Source organism: Mastomys coucha, unplaced genomic scaffold (assembly GCF_008632895.1).
Source record: "Mastomys coucha isolate ucsf_1 unplaced genomic scaffold, UCSF_Mcou_1 pScaffold9, whole genome shotgun sequence".
NCBI lineage: Eukaryota > Metazoa > Chordata > Mammalia > Rodentia > Muridae > Mastomys > Mastomys coucha.
The window spans coordinates 13,070,528-13,096,001 of record NW_022196915.1 but is presented as its reverse complement, the minus strand read 5'-3'; the positions used below and the strand labels follow the sequence as shown (position 1 = coordinate 13,096,001).

Sequence of the window (25,474 nt, the reverse complement as noted above, 5' to 3'; positions counted from 1 at the left end):
AAAAAAAAAAAAAAAAAAAGTTTCCAAATAAACTATCTTGGCTTTATTTTGAGAATGTATTGTTCTTTTAATGTTTTATCTTATCACACTGTAACAGTAACCTTAAGAACTAACCAAACTGAAATCAGTAATGACAGGACTAAGCATCATTAAGCAAAACTAAAAATCAATGAAGTGCTGAGCTAAAGCTGAGCATGCAATCTTAATATGCTATGTTGGCTACTTGTCATGTATGAAAAGCTATAAGCCATGCAAAATTCAAGAGAAACATCTTATAATAAATAGTTACCTGAATTTGAGTCTGGAAAAGACAAATAGCAAATGTTCGTTTTCTGAAAGAGAAAAGCAGAGCCATGGATGCTGGCACACACATACTCCACCAGGAACAAGCAGATGTGAAGCAGACTATGCAGAGAGATGTATTTACTTACTTCTTTATCAGTAAGTTTGGAATGCTGAGGATAAATTACCTGGAAGAAAGAAGTTAAATTAGGTTAGCATAATTCAGGCGTGCCTGACATTCTAGGTGACTATGGCCAAAAGTTTTTACGAGATCACAGTTGGGGCTGTGCTGTCATCTGCAGTCACAGACACTTGTAAAGTGATGTCAAGAGACTACCTTGAGCCCCATAATGCAAGGCCAGCCCAGCAAACACGGCAAAACTCTGAAAAAAAATATAATATATATATATATATATATATATATATATATGTATATATAATTTTGTTTTGTTTTGTTTTGTGAGACAGGGTTTCTCTGTGTAGCCCTGGCTGACCATGAACTCAGAAATCCACCTGCCTCTGCCTCCCAAGTGATGGAATTAAAGGCATGCACACCACTGCCTGGCAATAAAATATTTTTTTACTAGTAAAACAAGGAAGAAGTTAAGAGAACTAAGTAAAAGTTACATTAGCTTTAAAAATTACATCAAAATTAGCTCTAAGACTGGTGAAACCTAAACTTATTCTCTTTTTCTGTTTGAAACTTAAAATCTAAAGAAAACATAATCTATTTTTTTTTCTTTTTTTTTTTTTTTCCGAGACAGGGTTTCTCTGTGTAGCCCTGGCTGTCCTGGAACCCACTCTGTAGACCAGGCTGGCCTCCAACTCAGAAATCCACCTACCTCTGCCTCCCAAGTGCTGGGGTTAAAGACGTGTGCAACCACCACCCAGCCATAATCTATATTTTCAACTCATACTTGTACAAAAAATAATACTTTTTGAGCGATTCTATGACTACTATACATCAAATACTTAGAGGAAAATGACAAGGAAATATTTACCTAAAATTTTAGAGATTTCTACCAGACAGCCCATCATAACCACACACACACACACACACACACACACACACACACACACACACACACACACACCCATTCCTTGCAATAACCGTCTTCTCCTAGTTTTGCACCTGCAGTGACCACAGAACCCTCTGAGGAAAAACAATGGCCTATCAGCCTCTATAATGGAAGAAGCTCTGGGCCAAAGCAGCTCCTGCCAGAATCAGTAGAGGCCTCAAGGACATCATCCTACAGATGGGCCCACTTCCCTGACTGACTAAAAAGTAGGTTCTGGCAGAGTGTGGTGGCAAAAGTTCGTAATCTCAGCACACGTGAGCTGAGGCAGGAAGATCGCCGTGGGTCTGAGATTAGCCTGGGCAGCACAGTGTAAATTTCATAGCGACCTGGGCTACAACACAACTCTTGTCTCAAAAACATTCTAAAAAGAAAAGAAAATCAACCTCTCTTCTCAAGAAGATAAGTACTCAGTACTTGTTAATGGTGGTTTGTTATCGTTGTTGGTTGGGGAGGGGCTATTTGCTTGCTCTTCTGCTACAGAATCTCATACATCCCACACCAAGCTGAGACAGAGATCCGCAAATGGACGCATGCCTTATAATTTAATATTTCCTATATATTCAGCATTATGATTGAAAAGTCAGCAAACTTTTCAGTTTGAAGTAGTTTATAATTTACTGTTTGTTGTTTTGTTTTGTTTGAGATCCTTTTTTCACTGTGTAGTCAAGGATAGTCTTGAATTCCTGATCTTATGGTCTTTGTTTCCCAAGTGCTGGAAATACAGATGTGAACTACCAAAACTGCTTTTTGTTTTTGTTGTTATTGTTGTTTTTGTTTGTTTTTTGAGAACTTGGAGGCTTTGTTTTGTTTTAGGTTTTTTGTTCTTTGAGAGAGGATTTTATGTAGCCCAAGGTGGCCTCAAACTGAAAGCAACCGTTCATCCGGTCTCAGCCTTCCAAGTGCTAGGATTATAGCCGTATATTACAACACTGCCTTTCTTTAATTCTTATTGGTTAAATCCCTATTGTCTAAATCATGCTATATAATTTATTTTTTGAAATTATAGGGCTGGGAGTAAAGCTTTTATTTAGCATGCTTAAGATCCCGGGTTCAATTCCCCAGCACCACAGTAACATTTAACAGCAAAATGTACTTGTTTTTAAGTATATTAGGGGAAAATTCCAGCACTAAAGATTCAAAATGGGGCAGGAAACTATAGAATGTTTTCCTAGCACTAATGGAACCGTGAATTTGATCCCCAGAGCCACATAAACTTGGCACAGTGGCACAAGCTTATAATTCTAGAGACAAGAGGATCAGATCAGAAGTTCAAGGTCAAGATCTTCCTTGGTAACAAGAGTTCAAGATCATCTTGAGATACTTGAGACCTTGTCTCAAAAAGGGGGGGGGGCACATGAATACAAGTGCCCAGCCACAAGTTAAAGAAAAACATTAACAATGCAAATGTGACCAGAAATTATGGGAATTCAGAAGACAATGGCTTCATACTGTTTAGCACTTTCTTCTAATAGCTTAAGCACTTTTTCTCATCTAACTCTGAGACAAAGCTCAAACTGATTTGTTTTCAAATGTCACATTTCTTCAATACTCTTTGCTTCCAACAAATCTTTTCCCACTGTAGCTGGGATAGAGCTCAGCGTTAAGAGTTTTTGCCACACATACATGGCCCTGGGTTCCATGCTTAGCTTCAAAATAAGAAAAGCATGTAAATACATTTAAAACATATCCCATTGATAATGTGATAGCTTGCTGTGCTCTCTTCTCATAGCTTTCTACCTGCTGTTCATATGCTACATTATTTTAACCAGAGAAAGGTGGCAAAGCCTAACTCTTTACAGCACTGCTTATCTCATCCATGGAACTGGGCTTTGGATTATAGATTTTGAAATAGCATTCATCAATAAATTGTTTTCATAACTAGGGCTGATGGCACAGGTCTACAATCAGAACTACTTGAGAAGCTGAGGCAGGAGAAGTTAGGTTTCAGACCAGCCTTGACTACAGATAGAGTTCAAAGCTGGCCTGGACAATTGAGTGAGGCATGTCTCAAAGTGAAAAGGGGGCTGCCATGGAGCTGGAGAGGTACGGCGTTTGCCTACCATTAGTTGAGGCCAGCATAAACTGAATTTTGTTTTCTCATGCCAGCTTGGGCTAGGTTTTTGTCACTTTTAACAACAAAACAAAAACAATCATGATTAAATTTCCCCAAATGGGAATTCATAAAAGAACTGCCTTGCTTCATTTACCCCATCTTTACACTTAAGACAGTCTCTAGCCCAGAGAAGAGACTTAAAAACCAAAAAACACCCTTGCTTCATCCGAGGATACCCTCTCAAATTAGTTCTATCCAACCAGTAGTATTTAATATGTAATACTTTTAATGTGTACCCAAGTCTCCTTTCTTCATGTTATTTTACTTGTAACTTTAAAAGCAGAAATAACATCTAAAAATCATTACTAAATGTTCTATTTAAGTCAGTTTATGTAAGTCTCACTACAAGCAGGGGAAACTGGTATGGGCCTGTAATCCCAGCACTTGAAAAACCCAGGAAGGAGGATTCTAGGGTTAGACTGGACCATGTGGAGGCTCCAAGCCAACCTGTACAATACAGGGAAGCTGTCTTAAAACCAGAATGTTTGATTGCAGCTGAGTTGGTCAGGAGCTTGTTGGACTCAGTTGTGCTGGCAAGAGTGGCCTATGAGTATTTATCTTCAGCAACTCTATGGTTAGTTTTACTAACTATTCTTTCAATGATTCTTTAAAAAAAAAAAAAAAGATTTATTTATTTATTATATGTAAGTTCACTGTAGCTGTCTTCATTCACCCAGAAGAGGGCATCAGATCTCATTACAGATGGTTGTGAGCCACCAGGCGGTTGCAGGGATTTGAACTTAGGACCTTCGGAAGAGCAGTCAGTGCTCTTAACTGCTGAGCCAACTCTCCAGTCCTCAATGCTTTTTCTTACACATGCACGCATACACACACATGCACACACACACACACACACACACACACACACACACACATACTGCACAAACAAATAAATAAAACTTTAAAAAGATAAAGTGCAGGCAAGCATCAAGGGCCCTCAGAGTCTTCTGAGCTACAGTAAATAGAGGAGGTGTGACTACATGACAAGACAAAGATGATTAAGGCCTAAGTATGACAACAAAAAAAAAAATGTTTTTCAGAAAAAAATCATTCACATATATATGAACTGTCTCATTTCATCTATCACTTTGTCTTTATACAGAATGTATATGTATATGTGTAATATACATTACTTCCCAAGGCCAGAAGTGTTTTAAACAAACTATCTCTACAAAAATAGATGTATCTGTTATGACCCTGCACATCTACTTTCACTGTGGTCTCTGAAGAAAGATAATTAAGAACATTAGTTACTGGTGGTATTACATGCACACACATGTAAAAAAAAAAGGGGGGGCTGGAGCTATAAGCTATAAGTAAGTGATCTAGTCTTGTCTACCAAGCTATCATGTGGAACATCCTAGAGTCAACCCTATTACATCAAACAAACAGCAATAAAAAAGTTAACAGCAATAAAGAAGTTAACAGCTAAGAAGTACCCAAAGACAACATCATTAGTCATAAGGACAATGCAAATGAAAGCAAGATAAAAGATCACTGCTACCCATTTGGATACTCCAAAGAACAGATAAGAGTGGCAAAGATCAGGAAAAACTGGAATCCTTTTATGTTGTTTATAGAAATATTTTGGTAGGTTTTTTAAAGCTATATCACATATACCATGTTTGGCCAAGTCACTTTATTTTTATAAATACAACCAGCAGGAAAAAGATGTTCACATGAAAACTAGGGCAAAAGTTCTCTTTACTGCATTCACAGTAGCCACAGAGAAATACTTTCTATAGAATGGTGAAGAGATAAACAAACTGTGGCATTATGCAAACACATGTTACACTACTCAGCCATAAAAGAAGAGTAGACAGTGTCCAACCTCCAGCTGTATGCCTCACCCCAGGAAAGCAATGAGTACAGTCCAACACCAGTGATAAACTTATTTAAGACATTATGAGATACTTTTTTGTAACTTGGTCCTGTAGTTCCCAAGCATGACCTTTGTAGATGACAATGAGGTACTGCAATATCAAAGGGCTGGGCACACCTGACAGATGAAACCTGAAAACACGTGAAGTGAAAGCAGACAGGCCACATGTATGATTTCATTCATGTGAAATGTACACAGGAAGCAAATCCAAAATTGAACAGAGACTTGTGGCTGCCGAAGGCTGAGGCAAAGGGCTATTAGTAGATACTGGTTTTCTTTTAGAAATGATGAAATGCTCTACCACTGGATTAGTGGTACGAGCGAGGTGTGTGATTCATGAAAACACTAAAATCACTGAACTGTGATTTTAACTGGATAGATCTTACATTATGCAAATACCTGAGCTAAAACAAGCAAAACTACTAACAGCCCATCCCTGCAAATTATTACCCCAGTGACCTCAAGCCCTTCCTCTGCCATCATACCCATCACTAAACATTTTTCCTTTAAAGAAAAATTATTCATGTAATTTTGTTTGTTTTAGACAGTCTCACTGTGTAGCCCTGGCCAGCTAGAAACTCACTATGCAGACTGAGCTGGTCTTCAACTCACTGAGATCTACCTGCCTCTGTGTGAGGACTAAAGGTGTATGTCACTATGCCCAAACTAGCTATTCACATACCTCCAGTCTAAATTATATTGTATCACACCCTTATATTTTACTGAAGATCATAACATTTCTGTATAGTCTATTCACTAAACTGAAATATGCTTTGGATTTTCCTGCAACTTCCTTTGGCCATGCTTAGGAACCGCTTAACTATTGTGCTTTTGCCTATCATATTCTATCCAAGACATGAAACAGGTGATCTCCCTTTCTTCTTTTCTATGGTTTTTCTTAAATGAATATGCACATCATTTTTTATTATGTAAGGTAAAAAATTTAATTTTTCAAGTTTTAAAAGATTCAAAATCTCATCTGACTTTGGAAATTTTTCACTTATTCTGTAGAAAACTTGATGCATGTTCTTATTCAACTCCTTCATTAAATAATAATGAAAAGTTAAATAATAGTTAACCTCACCTCATCACCTCAGAGAGAATGGGGCACAGGAGCCTGTGCCTGTGGTCTCAGTATTTAAGAGACAGAAACAAGATGATCACTTAAGCTTAGGCTTCTGATACCAACCTCAGCAACATAGCAGGAGCTCAGCTGTTTGGGAGGGGTGTGTGTGTGTGTGTGTGTGTGTGTGTGTGTGTGTGTGTGTGCTCACTCATGAGCTGATACAGGATCTCCTGTTGCCCAAGCTGATCTCAAAGCCAGTAGGTAGCTAATTCTAAACCCTCCTGCCTTCACCTAAATGCTGAAAAACCAGACCTACACCACCATGCCTGGCACAAGAATCCATCTCTTTTAAAAAGATACCTAAACAGCTAGATAGATAGCTCCCTGGTTACCAGAACTTACTGCTCTTCCAAAGGACCCAAGTTTGATTTCCAGCAGCCATGCAACCATGTCAGGTGGCTCACAATCACTTATGATCCAATTCCAGGGGGTTCTGATGCCTGTACCCTGAGGCACCTACACTCAATATATTCACATACATACATACAGTATTAAAAATATTAAAAAGATACCTGATAGTCTGCTGTTTGCATATAGTTTGTATGTATCCACATAAAGTTCCTATGTGGGAAGCTTGGTCCCAGTGCACTGTTGAGCTAGTGGCCTAGAAAGGAATAATGATGGTCTCAAGGAGATTAGTCCTAGAGAGGACTGTTAATTTTTTTTTTTTCCTTAAATTTTAAAAAGGAACTACCCTACCCAGGGTCTGGCTTTCCTTCTCACCATGTGACTCCTTTACGTTCTCACTGTAATGCCTCCTAAAGTCATGGAGCCAGGCCCTCGATAACAGATGTTACTGCCATACTACTGGACCTTTAAGACTGTGACCTAGTGGCTGGAGAGATGGCTCAGCGGTTAGGAGCACTGACTACACTTGCAGAGGTCCTGAGTTCAATTCCCAGCAACCACATGGTGACTTACAACCATCTGCAATGGGATCTGATGCCTTCTGTTGGTGTGTCTGAAGACAGTGACAGTATACTCACATACATAAAATAAATAAATCTTTTTTTTTTTAAAAAAAAGACTGTGAGCTAAATAAACTTCTTTTCTTTATATATCACCCAGTATCCAGTATTTTGTTATCATTACAGAAAATATACTAATACAGAGTTCCCTGAACATGACAGGCAATAAGTAAGCTAACTATAACCTTTCCAAACAGCCTCAATGTTCCTATTTAACAGATAGCAACAAGACTTTAATAGTACTGCCCTCAAAACTGATCCTATAATACCTAAAGGGACTCTTATTAACTGATTAAATGAGAAATATAAAGCTCTAAAGACCTAAAGTTCACTCAATTTTTTTTTTTTAAATTTTAAGATTTTTGAAGCATTTAGATTTCAGGTTTCCAGGTTAGAAGTGTTCAGCATGCTTTATTTAGAATTGCTGTGTAAGGGGATACCCTGAAGAAGGCAAAACATCACTGCCAATAACTTCGAGATCTCACTTTCGGTTATCACTGGCATTTCACAGGTCTGCACTGCTTCCGGTTTCTCTGAGTTGCTTCATTTTTCACTCAAGATAGCTGGAATATTAGAGCAAATCAAACTTTTGGAACCAAAAGATTCAAAATCCTGGCTTACTAAACTTTATGATTTGGAATAAGTTGGTTACATTTCAGTGTCTTTACTTTAAAATAAGAAAAAAGATTTCTAGAAAAATCAATGCTACCCAAAACACATTGTTTTGTCTCAAATATCATTCTAAATACTTTTCCAACACTAATTACCTCACAAAGCAATGGCATACAGAATACTATTATCCCACAAAGAAAGCCACATGTGGCTCAAACTCGTCTGTGCTTAGTTTTGTTGTTGCTGCCTGTCAGAGGGCAGGTTATCCTAGTATAGCCTTGGCTGTCCTGGAAATCCCCTGTAGGACAGGATGGCCACAGCTGCGCCCGGCCTCTTCAGCGCTGGGCTTACAGGTCTGCAGCACCACGCTCTGCACAGATTAGGTTTTTGATTGTTACTCCATGCTCTCTTTGGTAATTTAAAGTGGCTCTAATTCTATATTTTGTTTTCTTTTGTTTGGTTTTGGTTTGCTTTTTAAAGAATGCTGACATCAGCTGGGCAGTGGTGGAGCATGCCTTTAATCCCAGCACTTGGGAGGCAGAGGCAGGCAGATTTCTGAGTTTGAGGCCAGCCTGGTCTACAGAGTAAGTTCTAGGACAGCCAGGGCTACACAGAGAAACCCTGCCTTTAAAAAAAAAAAAAAAATGCTGACATCTCACCATGCCTTCAACTAGATATTCATTGGGATCTCATCTTTTGTCACATGACTTCCTACGTGTTGATTCTGCATTTTTTTTAAAATTTATTTATTATTATATCTAAGTACACTGTAGCTGTCTTCAGACACACGAGAAGAGGGCGTCAGATCTCATTATGGATGGTTGTGAGCCACTGTGTGGTTGCTGGGATTTGAACTCAGGTCCTTCGGGAGAGCAGTCAGTGTTCTTAACCGCTGAGCCATCTCTCCAGCCCTTGATTCTGCATTTTTAAGAAACAAATATATAGCCTGGTGATTGTGGTGTGGTTGCACATGCCTTTACTTCCAGCACTAACGAGACAGGAGGTGGGTCTCTGAACTGGAAGTCAGCCTGGTCTACAAAGTAAGTTCCAGGACAGCCAGGGCCACACAGAGAAACCCTGTCTCAAAAATAACAAAACAAAATAAAAAAAAAAAAAAGGAGCAAATATATAGTCTTTGTGGCATAGCAGAGAGCCTCTGAATCCTGACATTGAAACGGAGAAGGCTGGCAGCCTCCTGTCTGTGTGACTGCTATCCTGTAATCCACCTTCTGAGCCTCCCAGGTTGTAGTTTACAGACACAGGGCTGGAGCCACTACATGTGTCGCTCCCAACACAAATCCACCTTTGAAATCCCATGCTAACTGCCACTCCTGCACAGTTCCCATAGCGGTGCAGCTTCAAAAAAAAAAAAAATACAAGAGAGCAAAATAAATCTTCGAAAGTTTCCATGTATCTGTTCCTACTTTGTGTTCACTTAAAAAGGCAAGACACTATATTTCTCCTTCAGTAAGCTAAGATAAAATAAAATAAAAGGCTAGGCATAGTGGTGTACTCAGGAGACAGAAGACAGATCTCTTGAGTTTGAAGCCAGCTTGGTTTACATATTGCCTGTCTCAAATAAAAGCCAAGGGCCAGTGAGAAGGCTTAGCTGTTTAGAGAAAAGAAATTTGTTGCTGCCAGGCCTTCAGGCCTGAGCATGGCTCCCGGGACTCACATGGTGAAAGGAGAGAACAGATGCTGTCCTGTACCTTACTCTACTGTGCAGTGACATACATGCATGCACATGCACTGCACACATAAATAAATGTAGTCATTTCTTTTTAGACAAGCAAAACAAAATTGCTCATGTCCCAAACATGGTTGCACATAACCACTAGCTAATCCCAGCACTAGAGGTAGAGTGGTGAGGGGTGTAGACTGAGACTAGAAGACTGCTGTGAGCTTAAGGCCAGCCTGGGCTACATGTATTCCATCCAGGAGAGTGAGATCCGGTCTTAAAGCAAAATCATTTTACATCTTACTGTGTTTATCTTTCTTTAGATCCTTTATGAAGCAATCTTCCTCTCCTATCCTTATTTTCTTAAAGCAGTGATCCTTAATCTGGACAGAGAATATAACAAAGGATCTATGGATTAGTTCAAAAAGTCTAACTATAAACAGAATTTTGTCTTATTCATTTTCCAAGAGAATTCAAACTGTTGGTTTTTTTTTTTTTTTTTTTGAAGACTCAGGAAGAAAAAAAAAGAGCTAAGAACTACTTCGTAAAGATACTGCTGTGAAATGACAACTATGGGAAATAAAATTTAGTATGTAACCTTTAGTGATTATTTTTTTATCACCTCAACTCTGTCAAGATATTCTACTTATTTACTTATTTTAAAAAAGAAAATACTCATGCTAAAAGCAATGTTCCAAATGATGAGATTACAAAAACCAATCAATGGGGCTAGAGAGATGGCTCATTGGGTAAGAGCACTCCATGCTCTTCCAGAGGACCCAGGTTCAGTGGCAGCTCTCAACCGTCTGCAACTCCAGCTCAGAGGACCTGATGCCTTCTTCTGACCTCCTGGTGTACCAGGCATGAGTGTGGAGCAGGGACACACAGGCAAGCAAAATACCTACACATAAATAAATCTTTTTTTTTTTAAATGTGTCCAAATATAACAGCTTCTGCTTTCTGATTAAGTTTTATTTTGCTACACATCAAATTTCAGTTTACATTAAATAACTTGCATAAACTATTGTCTTCAGGAGCTGTCACGATGGCTCAGCTGTTAAGAGCCCTTGCTGCTCTTCCAGAGGATGTGAGTTCAGTTCCCAGCACCTACATGAGCAGAAGGACTGCAGACTGAGTGTATCTAACCCCCCTTTTCAGCCTCCACAAACACAAGATACAAAGTCTCTGTACATACAGACATGAAGACAAAACATTCACACACATTATATAAATAAACAAATCTTTAAAAATAAGTATCTTCAGTCTTTGGAGAATGTTATCCCTGTCGCAAATAAAATACAGAGTCACTCTATGTACTAAATCCCTCTATCAACAAACGTTTAATGAATATTGTGTCAGGCAATCAATTTGATACTATTGACTATATAGATTAATTCTTAGATCTCCACCTTACTGTCTCAACGCATAAATACAGGTTAGAACATCCTTTCATGTGTATGTCCACTAACTTGTATAGTGCCCAGATCTTAATGAAAACTCAGTATTTAAATGAACTATGTAACAACACAAAAGACAAAGATACAGTGGAATAAAAAAGCAGCAGTTTCTTGTTTGGACCACCTAGGTTAGAGTAAGATTAGAATCTTTCACTGATGCCAAAAGAACAATAACAAAATACCAAAAACTTCGGAACATACACCTTTCTAAAAACTTTTCTCTTGGATAAATAAGACAAATCTTTTATGCTACCACGAAAAAAGGATGCTAAATGATGACAAAAATGAGTGAGACTCGAAGGCCTTTTAGGTAACGTTACGATATCTGACGGATTTACAAGCCAATGGTTTTCCTGCTGACATTAGGTTTCTGGAGAATTGTTACAGAATCAGTTTTAAGAAACAGCAGGAGTCAGGGGAGGGGGTTGGGGGTGGGGATAGCTAGAGTAGAGAGCTTGCCTAGTTTTCAGAAGGCCTTGAATTCTATTTGTAATGCTAGGGAGAGACTTGGAGGGAATGGGGACCCAAAGACACTTCACCCAGAAAAGGGGAACAAAGAGAAAAAAGAAAATGCATGCTAAGCATTTCGACTTGGACTTAGTGGACCAATCTATGAGTTCGCGCAATTGACAATACAGCTAGTCAGCCCACACGATTGGACGTGCATGTTTGGCTACTGCAATTCACATATGTCGAGGGTATTGTTCCTTTCTTGAAAGTTCCAAGCAAACATCCTGTCTGCTGCAGCCTTTTCTGGATGCCGCTACCCTTCAGTTTTTGCTGTGTTTTTTTGGTTTGTTTGGTTTTTTTTTTTTTAAGAGGAACATCAACAAGTACTTAGGAGGGGCCTATAAAGAACTTTTCACCCCTAGCCGCAGCCCACGATCCTCCCACCGAAAGGCCGGAGAAGCACCGCCCAGCTGAGCAGCGCAGGGGCTGCGAGCCACGCCCGGATGCGCAGTGGCCAGGACCCGGCCGCCCAAGGGTGGAGACAGGGTGCGGCTCGGCCTCACCTCCACCGCCTGGCCCAGCTCCAGGTCGAAGCCCACCACACACACGCAGTGTAGCCAGGCCGAGAAGCCGTCCCAGCGCAGCAGGCCCCGGCGGCCATCGTCCTCCTCATCGTCCTCCAACGCGACTCCCGCCGCCGCAAGGGCCGCCGCCTCGCGCCCCTCGGCCCCGACCTCGTCCAACGACCCGTGGGAACCGGACCCGAAGACCGCCGGGCCCCGCAGAGCCATCCGCCACCCCCTATCCGCTCGAGCCGCCTCCGCCGCGGACCGCGCCGCAGAGCGCGCAGGCCTCGGCGCACGCGCACCGAGTGCTGCCGCAGCCGCTCTGGACTCCCTGGCTAGGGGCGCGGCCACGAGCCACGTGACCCTGGGAGCGGGGTTCAGAGGGTTTCCCCACAAGCTGCCTCTGCCTCTGCCTCTGCCTCTGCCGCTCACTCAGACTGGCCTACTCGTTTCACAGCTCTTTAAACTGAAAAGAGTGGCTCAGGAATCGTCTTCTCGGCTCCACAACTATACAGCAATAAATTATTCTTGGAATGACACAGTTCATTATTAAAGTATTACTAACACATAATGGTTAACAGTAGTTTAATTAACCCTTTTACTCTGTGCCAGTTGATATGCTAAGTTCAAATACAAGTATTAACTCTTTATTAAACATATCAGTATTGTTTGTTAAGTTTTGGATAGGTCTTTCTTTTCTTTCTTAGCTATGTCTTACATAGTCCCAACTGGCCTCTGGCTCATGGTACTCCACCCAAGATTCTGGGTTTAGTGGCATAGGCCACCACCTCTGGCTAATTTTTGTTCACAGATAAGGAAACTGAAGTTCTGAGAGGCTTCATGAGTAAGCCCCGCAAGTTTAAGAACTCTAAGGCAAGCCTGCGTTCACTCCTGCAGTCCACTGATAGAGATGTGTACTTCCCTCTCCCAGACTCTCCCTACCAAGGCAGCTCCCATCTTTATTGGTCTGTCAGACTCACTCAACTCTTACGCATATCCAGACTTTCTTGGAATCTCAAGTTGGGCGGTCACCTTTGGACCACGCTATCTGAGCACTGGAGGAAGGGCCTGATTTCAAGCTGCTTTGTTAAGAGGTCAGACTAGGCTGGGCACTCAAGAGATCTGCCCTGGTGAATTGCTATTGATTATTGGCGTAGCATGATAAGTAGGATTTATTCAGTACCTGCTAGGATTTATTCATCAAAAGTAATTAGAAAATGTGGTAATACCTAATAGGAAAGTGCGTAAAAGATGATTGATAACATACAATGGATTTTTCAAAACCCATTCCCAAACCTGAGCCTTTCGACAACCTCAAAAGGCAGTGCTATTACTGTTTCTATTTTACATAGAACAAAGCCGGGGCTCCAAGGGATGGCTCAGTGGTTAGGAGCACTTGCTGCTTTTGCAGAGGACCAGGTTCAATTCCCAACAATCACATGGCGGATCACAACTATCTCTAAGTCCAGTTCCAGGGGATCTAATGTCCTCTTCTCAACTCCAAGGACACCAGGAATGCGTGTGGTACACTTACATGAATGTAGGCAAACAAAACATTAAAACACATAAAAATTCTTGACCATCAGGAAATGATCCATCTCTTGATGGTCAAGTATTCTCAAACGTCAGCAGTAGTGTATGCTGAAGACTTTCTTAAAGATTTATTTATTATTTTTATTTTATATATATGAGTGTTTTGCCTGTATGTACGTATGGGTACTGAAGTGGAGTTAGGTTTGCACAGAGGCCAGAAGAGGGTGCCAGATACTCTGGAGTTAAAGACGTTTGTAAACTCCACTGTGGTGCTGAGAACCAAACCTTACTCTTCTACAAGATCAACAAGTGTTCTTAACTGCTGAGTCATCTATCTCTCTAGCCCCACCTGGAAACTTTTGATAGCACAGAATTAACTGGAGACAACATTTAAATGAGAAACTGTCTTTGACTAAAACAATTTGCCTGTGACAAAGAACCAGTACAGTTCAGAAAGAAAAACATAACCTATATTCAAGTAAGGTTCTAAACCTATTGTTCAAAGAAAATAGTGTAGTTTTGTATTAGAAAGAACAGTGGGCTTGAAATAAAAAAAAAAAAATCTGTGATCCAGCTGTATCTCCATGTATTATCATGATAGGCAAGTAGCTCCAAGAACTAGTTTCTGGATTGGTGAAAGCTAATTGCTAGCCTGACTTACTTACTGTCAAGAAGAGAAAAGTGTTCTCAATCCAGACACTTTACTATATGCTACTTTATTATTAATGATAAATAAGCTCTAATGGCCAGCTGTTCCACAGTGCTGGACCCTTGGCCTGTGAATACAAATTACCATTCTTTGCAATATTTATTGTCTTTGTTGTTGTTTATTTGTTTGAGACAGGATTTCTTAGTACAGTCCTGGCTGTTCTGGAACAAGCTCTGTAGACCAGGCTGTCCTTTAACTCAAGAGATCTGCCTCCAGACTGCTGGGATTAAAGTCATGATCCACAACTTGTGGCTGAAATACTAGTTTATATAATATTTGGTTAAGAAAATCTTGCCCAGGGGCTGGAGAGATGGCTCAGCAATCAAGACCTCTGGCTGCTTTTTCAGAGATCTTGAGTTCAATTCCCAGCAACCACATGCCATCTCACAACTATCTACAATGGATCTGTAAATGGGATCTGATCTCCTCTTCTAGCTTCATACAGACAGAACACTCATGTGCATAAATAAGTATTGAGAGAGAGAGAGAGAAAGAGAGAGAGAGAGAGAGAGAGAGAGAGAGAGAGAGAGAGAGAGAGAGAGAGAATCTTGTCTAAATGGTGCATCCTGAAACCACATATTAAGAAGGCCTGGGGTGTGATGAGAAATAAGGTACACCAGGCATCTGGGTTTAATGATAAAAACATACATTCATATTACTACTACTTTAAACTTTTAAACAGAGTTCTATAAATATCAGGAAAAACTAGAAGTAGGTATGTGCTTGTTTTCTGTCTACACTTTTAGCTTTGATACTCTACCACAGTGTCTGTTTTTAAGGTTTTATTATGTTTATTTGCTTTGGGGGGCACATACCTACTATGGCTTGCATATGGTGGTCATAGGACAACTTTCTGGAGTTGGTTCATTCCTTCTATTATGTGGGAAACAGGTGGCCAACTTGGCAGCCAGTGCTATCACTTACTGAGGCATCTTGCTGGACCTGGAATCTATTTTAAACATGGTTTCTGTGGTTAAAACATACAGGAGGCGGGGTGGGGGGGCTAACTGGAGAGATGGCTCAGTGGTTAAGAGCACTGACTGCTCTTCCAAAGGTCCTGAGTTCAATTCCCAGCAACCACATAGTGGCTCACAACCATCTGTAAAGAGATCTGATGCCTTCTTCTGGTGTGTCTGAAGACAGCAATGGTGTACTCACACATAAAATAAATAAATAAATCTTTTTTAAAAGTTTAAAAAGATTTGAAAAAAAAATCTTACATGGGGTCTAGCTGAAAGAAATGGCAACCTTTGTAGAGTGTGTCCTTAGAGCCTTTAACTCAGAGATGATCTTGAGCAGGGTCATTTCTCCACACTTCCCATCCTATTTGTGAATTTTCTGATGCTGGCTCAGCCAATCCTACACATGCACTGGCTCTTACATTTAAGAGCTGCTCTTTTCTGCATGTTCATAAGGGCTAGGAAAGCCTTCCTCTTGTGGAGTCCAGCTTTTCTTAAACGATAGCCCGTGGATCATTTCCAAAGAGTCATCCTCTATAGCTTCCTGGATAAACTTGGGTACCCCAAATTGTCCATCTTCCTTCAAAAGATTCTAGCAGTTAATCACCGAGTCACCCAATTTAGGTAAACTTGGAGTTGTTGAATCAGTTTTAAGACACAGAAGGAAGCACCGTTCTCTACGTGTGAGCTAGCCCCAGTGAACTCTGGGACTCTGTCTTTTCTTTTGCTGGCCAGTAGTCTTCTGTTAATGCCGCTTCAGATCATATTGGCTTGGCTTGGCTTGGCTTGGCAGCCAGGTCACATCCCTGGCTCAGGTTCTGTCTCCTGTCACCTGAAGCCCTACATGGTAGGCTTCCTTCTCATTGTTGTTTTTCTCCTGTGAGAGGCACTTAAGTCAGGGTAGACTGCTTCAGCCAAGAAACCTAACTGGATTCCTGGCTCTGATGCTCTTCTAGTATTACCAAGAACACTGAACACAAGATTAAAAACATTCCAGGCTTCCCTACTTACCCCTAACCAAACTCCTGGTATTTAAGCAATTTTTATGGCTTTAACAACAACAAAAGTGTGAACATGAGACAGCGTGTGAGTTGCAATGCATATTTTGGAGCTTAATTTTTACCAAAAGAACCTGAAGGAAGACTAAATGCCCCCCCTACACATTCACTTACCTGAGTGACCAGTAGATTTCCTTCTTGCCTTTCAATTAAATGCATTTGAGCATAAATAACTATAGGGTAGTGGCACGCAAATAGAAGAAATAGGGCCATCCATATAATTCAAGGGTAGAACACTCATTTATGAGGTTCAATTCCCAGAAACAACAAACAAACAAAAGCCACCCAAAACAAACCCAAACCAACCAACTAACTAACCAAAGTTAACCTGGACTTCGTGGATCCCACTTGGGAGGTGGAGGCAGGAGTATCAAAAATTCAAGGTCATCCTTGGTTACATAGAAAGTTTCGGACCATCCTGGGCTACATGAGATCCTCTCAAAACAATGACAACAACAACAAAACATAGAGAGGCCAACTACCATTATACTATTATTAGAAAGCTGAGTTTACTGCAACACATCTCTGAAAGACTCACGTTTAGGTGCAGATTTTGAAGGAAAGATGGGACGATTAGACAGCATGTAACAGTAAAATGCACTGAGGAGGCACTTCCTAAACAGTGTTTGTGAACCTTTTAAAGGGGATAATGCAGGGCTGGAAGAATGGCTCAATCAGTAAAGTGCTTGCATGTAAATTTGAGGAGCTGAGTTCAAATCCTCAGTCCCAGCAAGAAAGCCCAGAGCGATGATTCCTTTCCCTAACCTACTGTGAGGGATAGAAAAGATTCCAAAGCTCACTGGCCAGCCGGGCTAGTCAGTCGCTGAACCCTGGATTAGGAAAGACACTGTTGGGATAACCTTCGTCTACAGTGTGTGAAGGTTGTCTTTGTATTATTCCACTATACCAAAGAGAGCTGAGTACTGGAGACCATGTGATAATTATATGTCTGTTGGCTGAGTTATGAATTACATGGGTATTTGGTTGTTTTGAGTGTATCTGTAAGGGTTCTTGATGAGGTTACCATTATAATTGCCTTTCCTTTTATGGAAGAGCCTTGTTCAATCTATTGGAAGCCTGAGTGAGCCAATGTGGGGGAAGTGGAGGCAGAAGGGAGGGAAAGAGAGTGGGTACCTTAGTCTACTTCTTCGCAGAATACAGATTATGAGGCTAATAGTAGGGTTCTGTTATCACAAATATTTAAGAAAGGGAATTGAGACTAGGGAAATAATAGCTTCGTGGCTAGAGGACCTGAGTTCAGTTCTCAGCATCCGTGTGGCAGCTCATAACTCCTGTTCCATGTAGTCTGACTCCTTCCTCTGGCCTGTGATATACAAGTGATGCACAGTCATACATGCCAGCAAAACACTCATACTAATAAAATAATCTTTAAAAATTTTAATACAGAGCTGGAGAGATGGCTCTGTGGTTAAGAGCACTAACTGCTCTTCCGAAGGTCCTGAGTTCAATTCCCAGCAACCATATGGTGGCTCACAACCATCCGTAATGAGATCTGACACCCTCTTCTGGAGTGTCTGAAGACAGCTACAGTGTACTTACATATAATAAATAAATAAATAAAATCTTTTAAAAAATGTAATAGAAAATTACTCTGGAACTGGGTAATGAGTAGTGAGATGCAAAGCATAGAAATGTTTTTGTTTTGTTTTGTTTTTGAGGTAGGTTTTTACTATATAAAAATCATGACACAGAAATGTTTGAAGGCAATGCATGTTTGATTTTAGTAGTATAAAAATATATGTTAGTTCAAATGACATATAAGACTTTATGAATGTGAGTCTACTTTTGAAAATTACCTGTAATTTCTAGCATTCAAATTATTAAATACCGAGTGAAGAATTTTGCATAGCAAAATCTTTTAGGATGAACTTTGTTATAGTTTTAGCCCCAATAGAGTTCATCAGTTTAATTGATGATTAGAGAGAGAGAGAGAAAGAGAGAGAGAGAGAGAGAGAGAGAGAGAGAGAGAGAGAGAGAGAGAGAGAGAGAGAGAGAGAGGTTTTATAGCCCAGGCTGTTTGAACTTGCTGTACAGCTGAGGGTGGCCTTGAACGTTTGTTCCTCTTACCTGCATTTCCCAGGTGCTATGATTGCAGGTATACACCACCATTTCTGGTTTGCTTCTATCTTTTCAGAAAGGATATAAGTAATCATAAACACAACATTAGTAAGAATATGGGCAGTAACAGCCATCCCAGTGAGGACTCATTAGGAGTAAAAGACATGTTACTCAACAATGGAGAAAAGACGATTCTTGATGTAACTTATAAAAGCATTTGCTATATTCTATTTTGCAGAAGTTAGGACCTGGCAGCAATGAGATTGTATATTTACCTGAACTTTCTAACAAATACAAGTGGCTTAGTTCCTCCTTGAGGTAAAAGAAAAAAAGGCATGAATTTTAAAAGGTGTTACTAAGTAAAAGGGAACCAGAAATTAAAAGTTTGAAAAACTCTCAGTTGTAACTTTAATTTTTTCAAAATCCATTTCTAATGATGGTTCTTACACAGTTTAACCTCCCTTTTAGTCCACCACCCGCCAGAAGTAGTGGGAAAGAAATGATACCTGTTTGGGGGTGGGGAGTGGACCTGTTTAGAAAGGTTCTTTGGAGCAACTCCTGTCTGTGTTGTCTGGAAATTAGCAGGTCAGTTCACAGGTTAGCAGTGGCAGCTCAATTCACTCGCAAACACTTCATGGATACACCAACAGTCCAGTTCACTAGAATCGGGATAACAAACACGAATCAGCAACGTGGCACTAGCAGAGACAGCCAGGTCTCAGCCTTCACACAAGTCAGCAGGAGGGACCAACAGGAACACCAGAAGTTCTCAGCTGTGCCTCTCTCAGGGAAGCAAAGATCAGTGAAGACACAAGACCCACAGCAATGCACAGCTAGCTCTGTAAGCAAGCCTAGCTCTCCCTCCATCACTGTCCATGGAGTCCTATTTATACCCTCGAAACATCGCCATGTCCTGCCTCCATGGGTCTTGCCTCAGCATGTGGGTCTGTCTCAGCTGATATCACTCTGCCAATCAGCCAATGAGTCCACAGAATCAGCAAGAAACCGCAGCACACCACCAGAAGGTTTTTGGTGCGTTTCTCCTTGAAGCCCTGACAAGTGGAGCTCAACTACACAATGTTAAGGCAGACCAATATATGCTTGTCGTTAGCAAAGAATCCTTCATCACGTGTCCTTTCACGTGTTTCCTTTAGCAGAACATCCTTTCTCCTGTGTCTGCTTCAGCTAACCGTTCCTTCATGAGTCTGCCTTAGACTTTTACCTGTGTCCACTTCAGGAAAACACGTTTTTACATGTTTGTCCCATCAAAACACCTTCCAACACAACTGACTTTCCAAAGAACCCTTAAGTTTCCACTTCACTCAACCTATTCATAAAGCTTTAAAAACACACCAACAGGGGCTGGAGAGATGGCTCAGTGGATAAGAGAAGTGACTGCTCTTCCAAAAGTCCTGAGTTCAATTCCCAGCAACCATATGGTGGCTCACAACCATCTGTAATGAGAACTGATGCCCTCTTCTGGTGTGTCTGAAGACAGCTACAGTGTACTTACATATAATAAATAAATAAATCTTTAAAAAAATAATTAAAGAAAAAACAAACAAAAAGGAGGAATTGTTTTGAAGAGAACACCATGTGGCTAAATAACCATTTGACAAGGGGATTAGTTTTCCTCTAAGCCCCAGAGCTAATCAGCTTTCCAGCAGACATGCTGACATCATTAACTGAAAGGGATATAGACAAAATTTGTAGGGCTGGAAAGAGGGGAAGCATGGAACCAGGAGGGGCCCTCTGTCTGGAACAGGAGTGGGCTCCAGTCGTGTCCGATTCTGGAAATCTTATCTCAAGAGTGATAGGAAGTGGGGCTCCCCCCGCTTCCTCAGGCCTACAGGTGCTTACAGCCAGGTTAAACTTCCCTCTCCTGTAAGGTCACACAACCAGCAAGCACCTGGAACTCCTCCCTATGCAAATGAGGCATCTCCAGTATCCTGCCCCCCATCCCCCACTAGCTGTGCAACCACCTGTGCCCCTACTTCTCCACAAGAAGGTTTAAAAAGCAACTCCCAATTAAATGAGCTGCTCACTGAAGCCTGTCTCCTGAGAAGTCTGTCTCCTTAAGCTCACTCACTGCGGAAGGTCTCCATCACTTCCCACCCCCACCCGGTTTCCCTTCTCTGTATCTGTTAGTTGTCTGCACACGGTTGAACACAAAGTTAAGGGAGAGAGATCTTAGTGTGATTGGCAAAAATTAGGCAAGATTGTAGGGTTTCTGAAATCCTACCGGACCCAAAAGTTATTTTTGTGTGTGTGTGACGGTTTGAATGAGAGATATTGTCCACAGCCTCTGGCATTTGAACACTTGGCTCCAGTTGGCTTGGTACTGCTTGGGACAGTTTGGGTTGTGCAACCTCCTGGAGAAAGTTTGTCACTGGAGGCAGGCTTTGAGGAAAGAAAAAAGCCTGAGGCCATTTTCCAGTTTGCCTTCACCTGCCGGCTCTGCTTACCCGGCCCACTGCCTGCTGCTCTGACAGTAAGAGTCTAACCCTCTGCAACTGTGAGCCCCAAACAAAATGTTTGCTTCTGAAAGTTGCCTTGGTCATGGTATTTTAATCACAGCAAGAGAAAATAACTAAGAAATAATACTTTTTCTGTCTCTTTCAGATGCTAGCCAGAACCTAAATACATCTCTTTGTTTGTTTATTTGTTTTGTTTTGTTTTTTGAGACAGGGTTTCTCTGTATAGCCCTGGCTGTCCTGGAACTCACTCTGTAGACCAGGCTGGCCTCGAACTCAGAAATTCACCTGCCTCTGCCTCCCAAGTGCTGGGATCAAAGGCGTGCGCCGCCACCACCACCTAGCAATACATCTCTTTTTTGTTTGTTTTTGTTTGTTCATTTTTTTTTTTTTGATATTTCGTGTTTCCTTACTCTTTCCAGTCATATAGTGGATCTCTACAGCAGTAACTCAAACCCAATGGTTTTGTCATCTTCTCTCCTCCACTGTCCTTGTCCACGCAGTTGTTGAAATTTGCAGCTTGCCTGCCCTAGAGTACTTTTCCTTTAAATTCTGTGTTTGCACTCTCTCCCTCTTGCTCTCCTTCTCCACCCCCTCCCACCCCACTCCCATCTTAATGGCTAAGGCTCTACATCAGTTTGGCTTCAATTTTCTTCATAGCTTTTCACTCACTGACTTTGGTTTTTTTAAGAGTCTAACCTTGAACACATAACAACCAACACTACTGGAGAAAAATTCCACACAGCTTTTTTTGAGCACATTTGTTTTCACTGTTCTGGGCAAACCAATGGAGTCTGATAATACAGGCCAAAAGAATTACCTAAACTAAGCTTCATCCAGGAAGTCTTCCTTGACTGTTTTCCCAGCTAGTCAGTGCCAACCTGCCCAACAATATGTTACTACAAACTTGGACTCCGTTCTGAATAAGAGCTTTGTCTATCTAGGGAAAATACAGGATAGAGGAAATCTCCAAGCTAGGGTTGCTTAAGTACATTCTTCTCAAGAATGTCCAGAGTACTTCAGGGGTAGAGTGCTTGCCTAACATGTATGAGGATTTGACCCCCAGCCCTGTAGCAGTAAATTGGTAAATCTGCTCTATGCTCCCGGCAGGGTGCACGCCTCCTCGGCACCTGCCCAGGAACTCTGGATTCATGAATGAAAGACATGCACATGCTGGCTTATTCTTAATATGACTTAACTAGCTCAGTGGCTGGATACTTCCAAACCTCCCCACAGCTAGCACACACTCCCCTCCGATATTCCTGAGTTAACACACACACACACACACACACACACACACACACACACACACACATATGTATGTAACACTTAGTTAACCAAATATATATTTTTATCTTTGCTGCCTTAGACCCTTCTGAGCAGCCCCTGGGGCTGCTCTCCCCCTTGCTCCTGCATTTCAGCTGTCTCTTTCTCCTGCACCTTCCCAGCATGGCCCGTCCTATACCCCATAGTGGCAGAATCTCTAATTAATGTCTAATAGTGGGTACAAGCCTATAATATGTTGAGTGTCATTTGTAATGACAGTAATAAAAAATAATAAGTTATTGTAAAAAAAGGAAAGAAAAGAAAGGGTTTGAGAGCCAACTCAATAGTGAGAGTGTTTGCCTCAGTTACACAAGGTCTCGGAGTTTGGTTGCCTGTGACATAGATAATAAATAAATTTACAGAGAGGATTAGTTCTAATTTTTAAAAAAGGCTATGAAGTATATATTTTTACAATGTTCCTGAGTTTGCAATCCTCTAGAGATAATGTGAGGTGGTGAATTAAACAGGATTACGTTTTTTTGTTTTCAAAAGTGAAGTCAGACTCCCTGGTATCAAAACATAATACAAAACCACAGTAGTAAAATCAGTGTAGTAATGGCAAAAAGACAGACATTCACATCAGTGGGATAGAACAGAGAACAGAAATAAGCCACTGTATATGCGCTCAGATGGTTTCTGGAAAAGATGCCAAGAACATTCATTGGAGAAAAGCCAGACTGCTTAACAAATAGTGCCAGAAAAACTAGAAATTCACATGTAAAATAATGCAGTTAGATCTTTAACACTCTATGCAGAAGATAACTCAAAATAAATAGTCAATCTGAACATAAAAGCTAAACTCCTAAAGATCTTTTAAGAAAACACAGAAGAAAAGCTTCAATATTGGATTTGGCAATAACTTCTTGTGTGTTACACCAAAAGTATGGGGCCGGGCAACCAGTTATGCTAGGCTTTGTCACCATTAAAATGTTTTCTGGGATACACTAGGATCAAACCTAGCATACTGTATATGCGACGAATGTACTCTAAGTTAAACTTTTTATATCAAGGATACCACAAACAGAGTTAAAAGGCAATCTATAAGATGTTAATGGTTTTTTCTGATAAGAGGAGACTATCTAGAGTATATAAATAATTATTGTATAAATTACCACCACCACCAACAACAACAACACTTGTTGTAGTTTGTTTTTCTGCTGCTATAATAAACACCATGACCGAAAGCAACTTGGAGAGGAAAGGGTTTATTTGATCTTACAGGTGACCTTCTATCATCACAGAGGGTCAAGGCAAAAAACTCAATGCAGGAGCCTGTAGCAGAAACTGTGGAGGAACATTGCACACTGGCTTGTTTCCTCCTGCCCAGCCAGCTTTCTTATACAACCTGAGACCATCTCTGCATTGCCCACAGTGGGATGGGTACTCCCACACCAATCAGCAATCAGGAGAATGCCCTACAATCATTCCTATAAGCCATTCCCATTGAGGAAGTAACTTAGCTGAGGACCCAGATTCCTGGATGATTCTAGGTTTGCATCATATTGGCAGTTGAAGCTAGTTGGAAAATGTGCAAACAACTTGAATAGAATGTTTTCCAAAGGAGATATACAAGTGGCCATTTGAGTATGTAAGAAGAGTCTCTGAATTAATAATGAGAATTAAAACCATGATAAGTAGGCAAGTCACCTGGCACAAATTTTTACTCAACACTCATGGGACAGAGGCAGGGAGAGCTCTGTGAATTTGAGATTGGTCTACATGATGAGTTTCAGCACAGTCAGGACTATACAGAGAGACCCTACCTCAGAACAAACAAAACCAATCAACCCCCCCTCAAAAAAAAAACAAAACAAAAACCCACAAATAGATATTATTTCACATCTACTAGGCTGGCTATTAAAAAAAAAAAAGGTGGAAACAGAAAAGAAGGGAAACAAAGCAAGCAATGACCAGTCTGGGGTTGTACATGAAGAAACCAGTATATATATGCATTGTTTATAGGAATGTAAAATAATGCAGTGTCTATAGAAAACAGTATGATGGTTCTTATAAATAAACATATGAGGCTAGAGATGTAGCTTAGTGGTACATGGTTGCCTTCAAGCACAAGAATTCTACCCCAAACACTACACAGCACTCTAAAACATTAGAATTAACTTATGATCCAGCAATGATAGCTTTAGGCATACATTCTAAAGAAGGGATATCCTGGAACCAAACAGGTTTTTGGAAACCATGTACACAGCAGTTTTGTTCAGTATGGCTGAAAAGTGAAAATAGCTTAAAAGTCTGTTTATAAGTGAAGTGATTTTAAAATATGCATTGGCCACCATTCATGTGCTCAATGGTAACATGTGCTCAGTGGACAGAGCAGAACAGCCTCTTTATGGAACATTCTACTGGTCTGTGGTATTCTAGAAACTTAAAAGCCAATGTCCTAGGTACTTTATTATTGCTGTAAAGACCATCATGCCCAAGGCAACATATAAAGGAAAGCATTTAATTAATTGAGGGCTTGCTTACGGTTTCAGAGGGCAGGCACGGCACCGGAGCAGTCTCTGAGAGCTTAGATCTGATCCACAAACAGGAAGCAGAGAGAGTGAGACTGGACCTGGCATGGCCTGCCCTCAGGGGACACACCTTCTCCAACAATACACTTCCTAATCCTTCGCAAAACAGTTTTATCAACCAGGGACCACTCACTCCCAGCTTATGGGGGACATTCTCATCCAAACCACCACAGCCACCACAGTTAAAAGGTGAGACTGAGAGGAGTGGAATGGCGAGTTTGGAGGGGAATTTGGCACTGATATTTAGGTAGGAACTTGTGTGGTGTAGAAAAGCTTGTACCTTAGTCTAAGTACAACATATATAAAGTAACATACATTTTAAGAAGATATCCCTCTGGTTATTAACTGAAGAACAGTTTGCAAAATGAATACAAAAGAACTCAGATAGCAGATGTAGGGCTGGAGGGATGGCTCAGCAGGTCAGAGGACTTGTTACTGTTCTTGCAAAGGATGGAGTTTGGTTTCCACACCTTGCATTGTGTGCTAAAACAACCAGGTCCAGAGGATCCGACTCTCTTCTAGAAACTACAGGTTCCTGGGCGCGTACATGAACGAGAGCAAGAGAGAGAGAGAGAGAGAGAGAGAGAGAGAG

General features: G+C 40.9%; 1 protein-coding gene and 1 long non-coding RNA gene across 2 annotated transcripts in view; one reads left to right on the top strand and one right to left on the bottom strand.

Moving 5' to 3' along the window:
• LOC116084265 overlaps nucleotides 1–10,337 on the top strand; it is a 34,239-nt gene extending 23,902 nt beyond the window's left edge. The window contains exon 2 of the long non-coding RNA XR_004116057.1: nucleotides 10,249–10,337. This is a non-coding gene — a long non-coding RNA (uncharacterized LOC116084265). The remainder of the gene's footprint in view (nucleotides 1–10,248) is intronic.
• Dennd6a (DENN domain containing 6A) overlaps nucleotides 1–12,549 on the bottom strand; it is a 50,303-nt gene extending 37,754 nt beyond the window's left edge. Inside the window, exons 1-3 of the mRNA XM_031361114.1 lie at nucleotides 12,211–12,549; nucleotides 432–470; nucleotides 290–332 (exon numbers count right to left, since the gene is read on the bottom strand). Coding sequence (XP_031216974.1) covers nucleotides 290–332; nucleotides 432–470; nucleotides 12,211–12,438 — 310 coding nt within the window. The 5' untranslated portion in view covers nucleotides 12,439–12,549. The remainder of the gene's footprint in view (nucleotides 1–289; nucleotides 333–431; nucleotides 471–12,210) is intronic.
• Nucleotides 12,550–25,474: the final 12,925 nt, after the last annotated feature.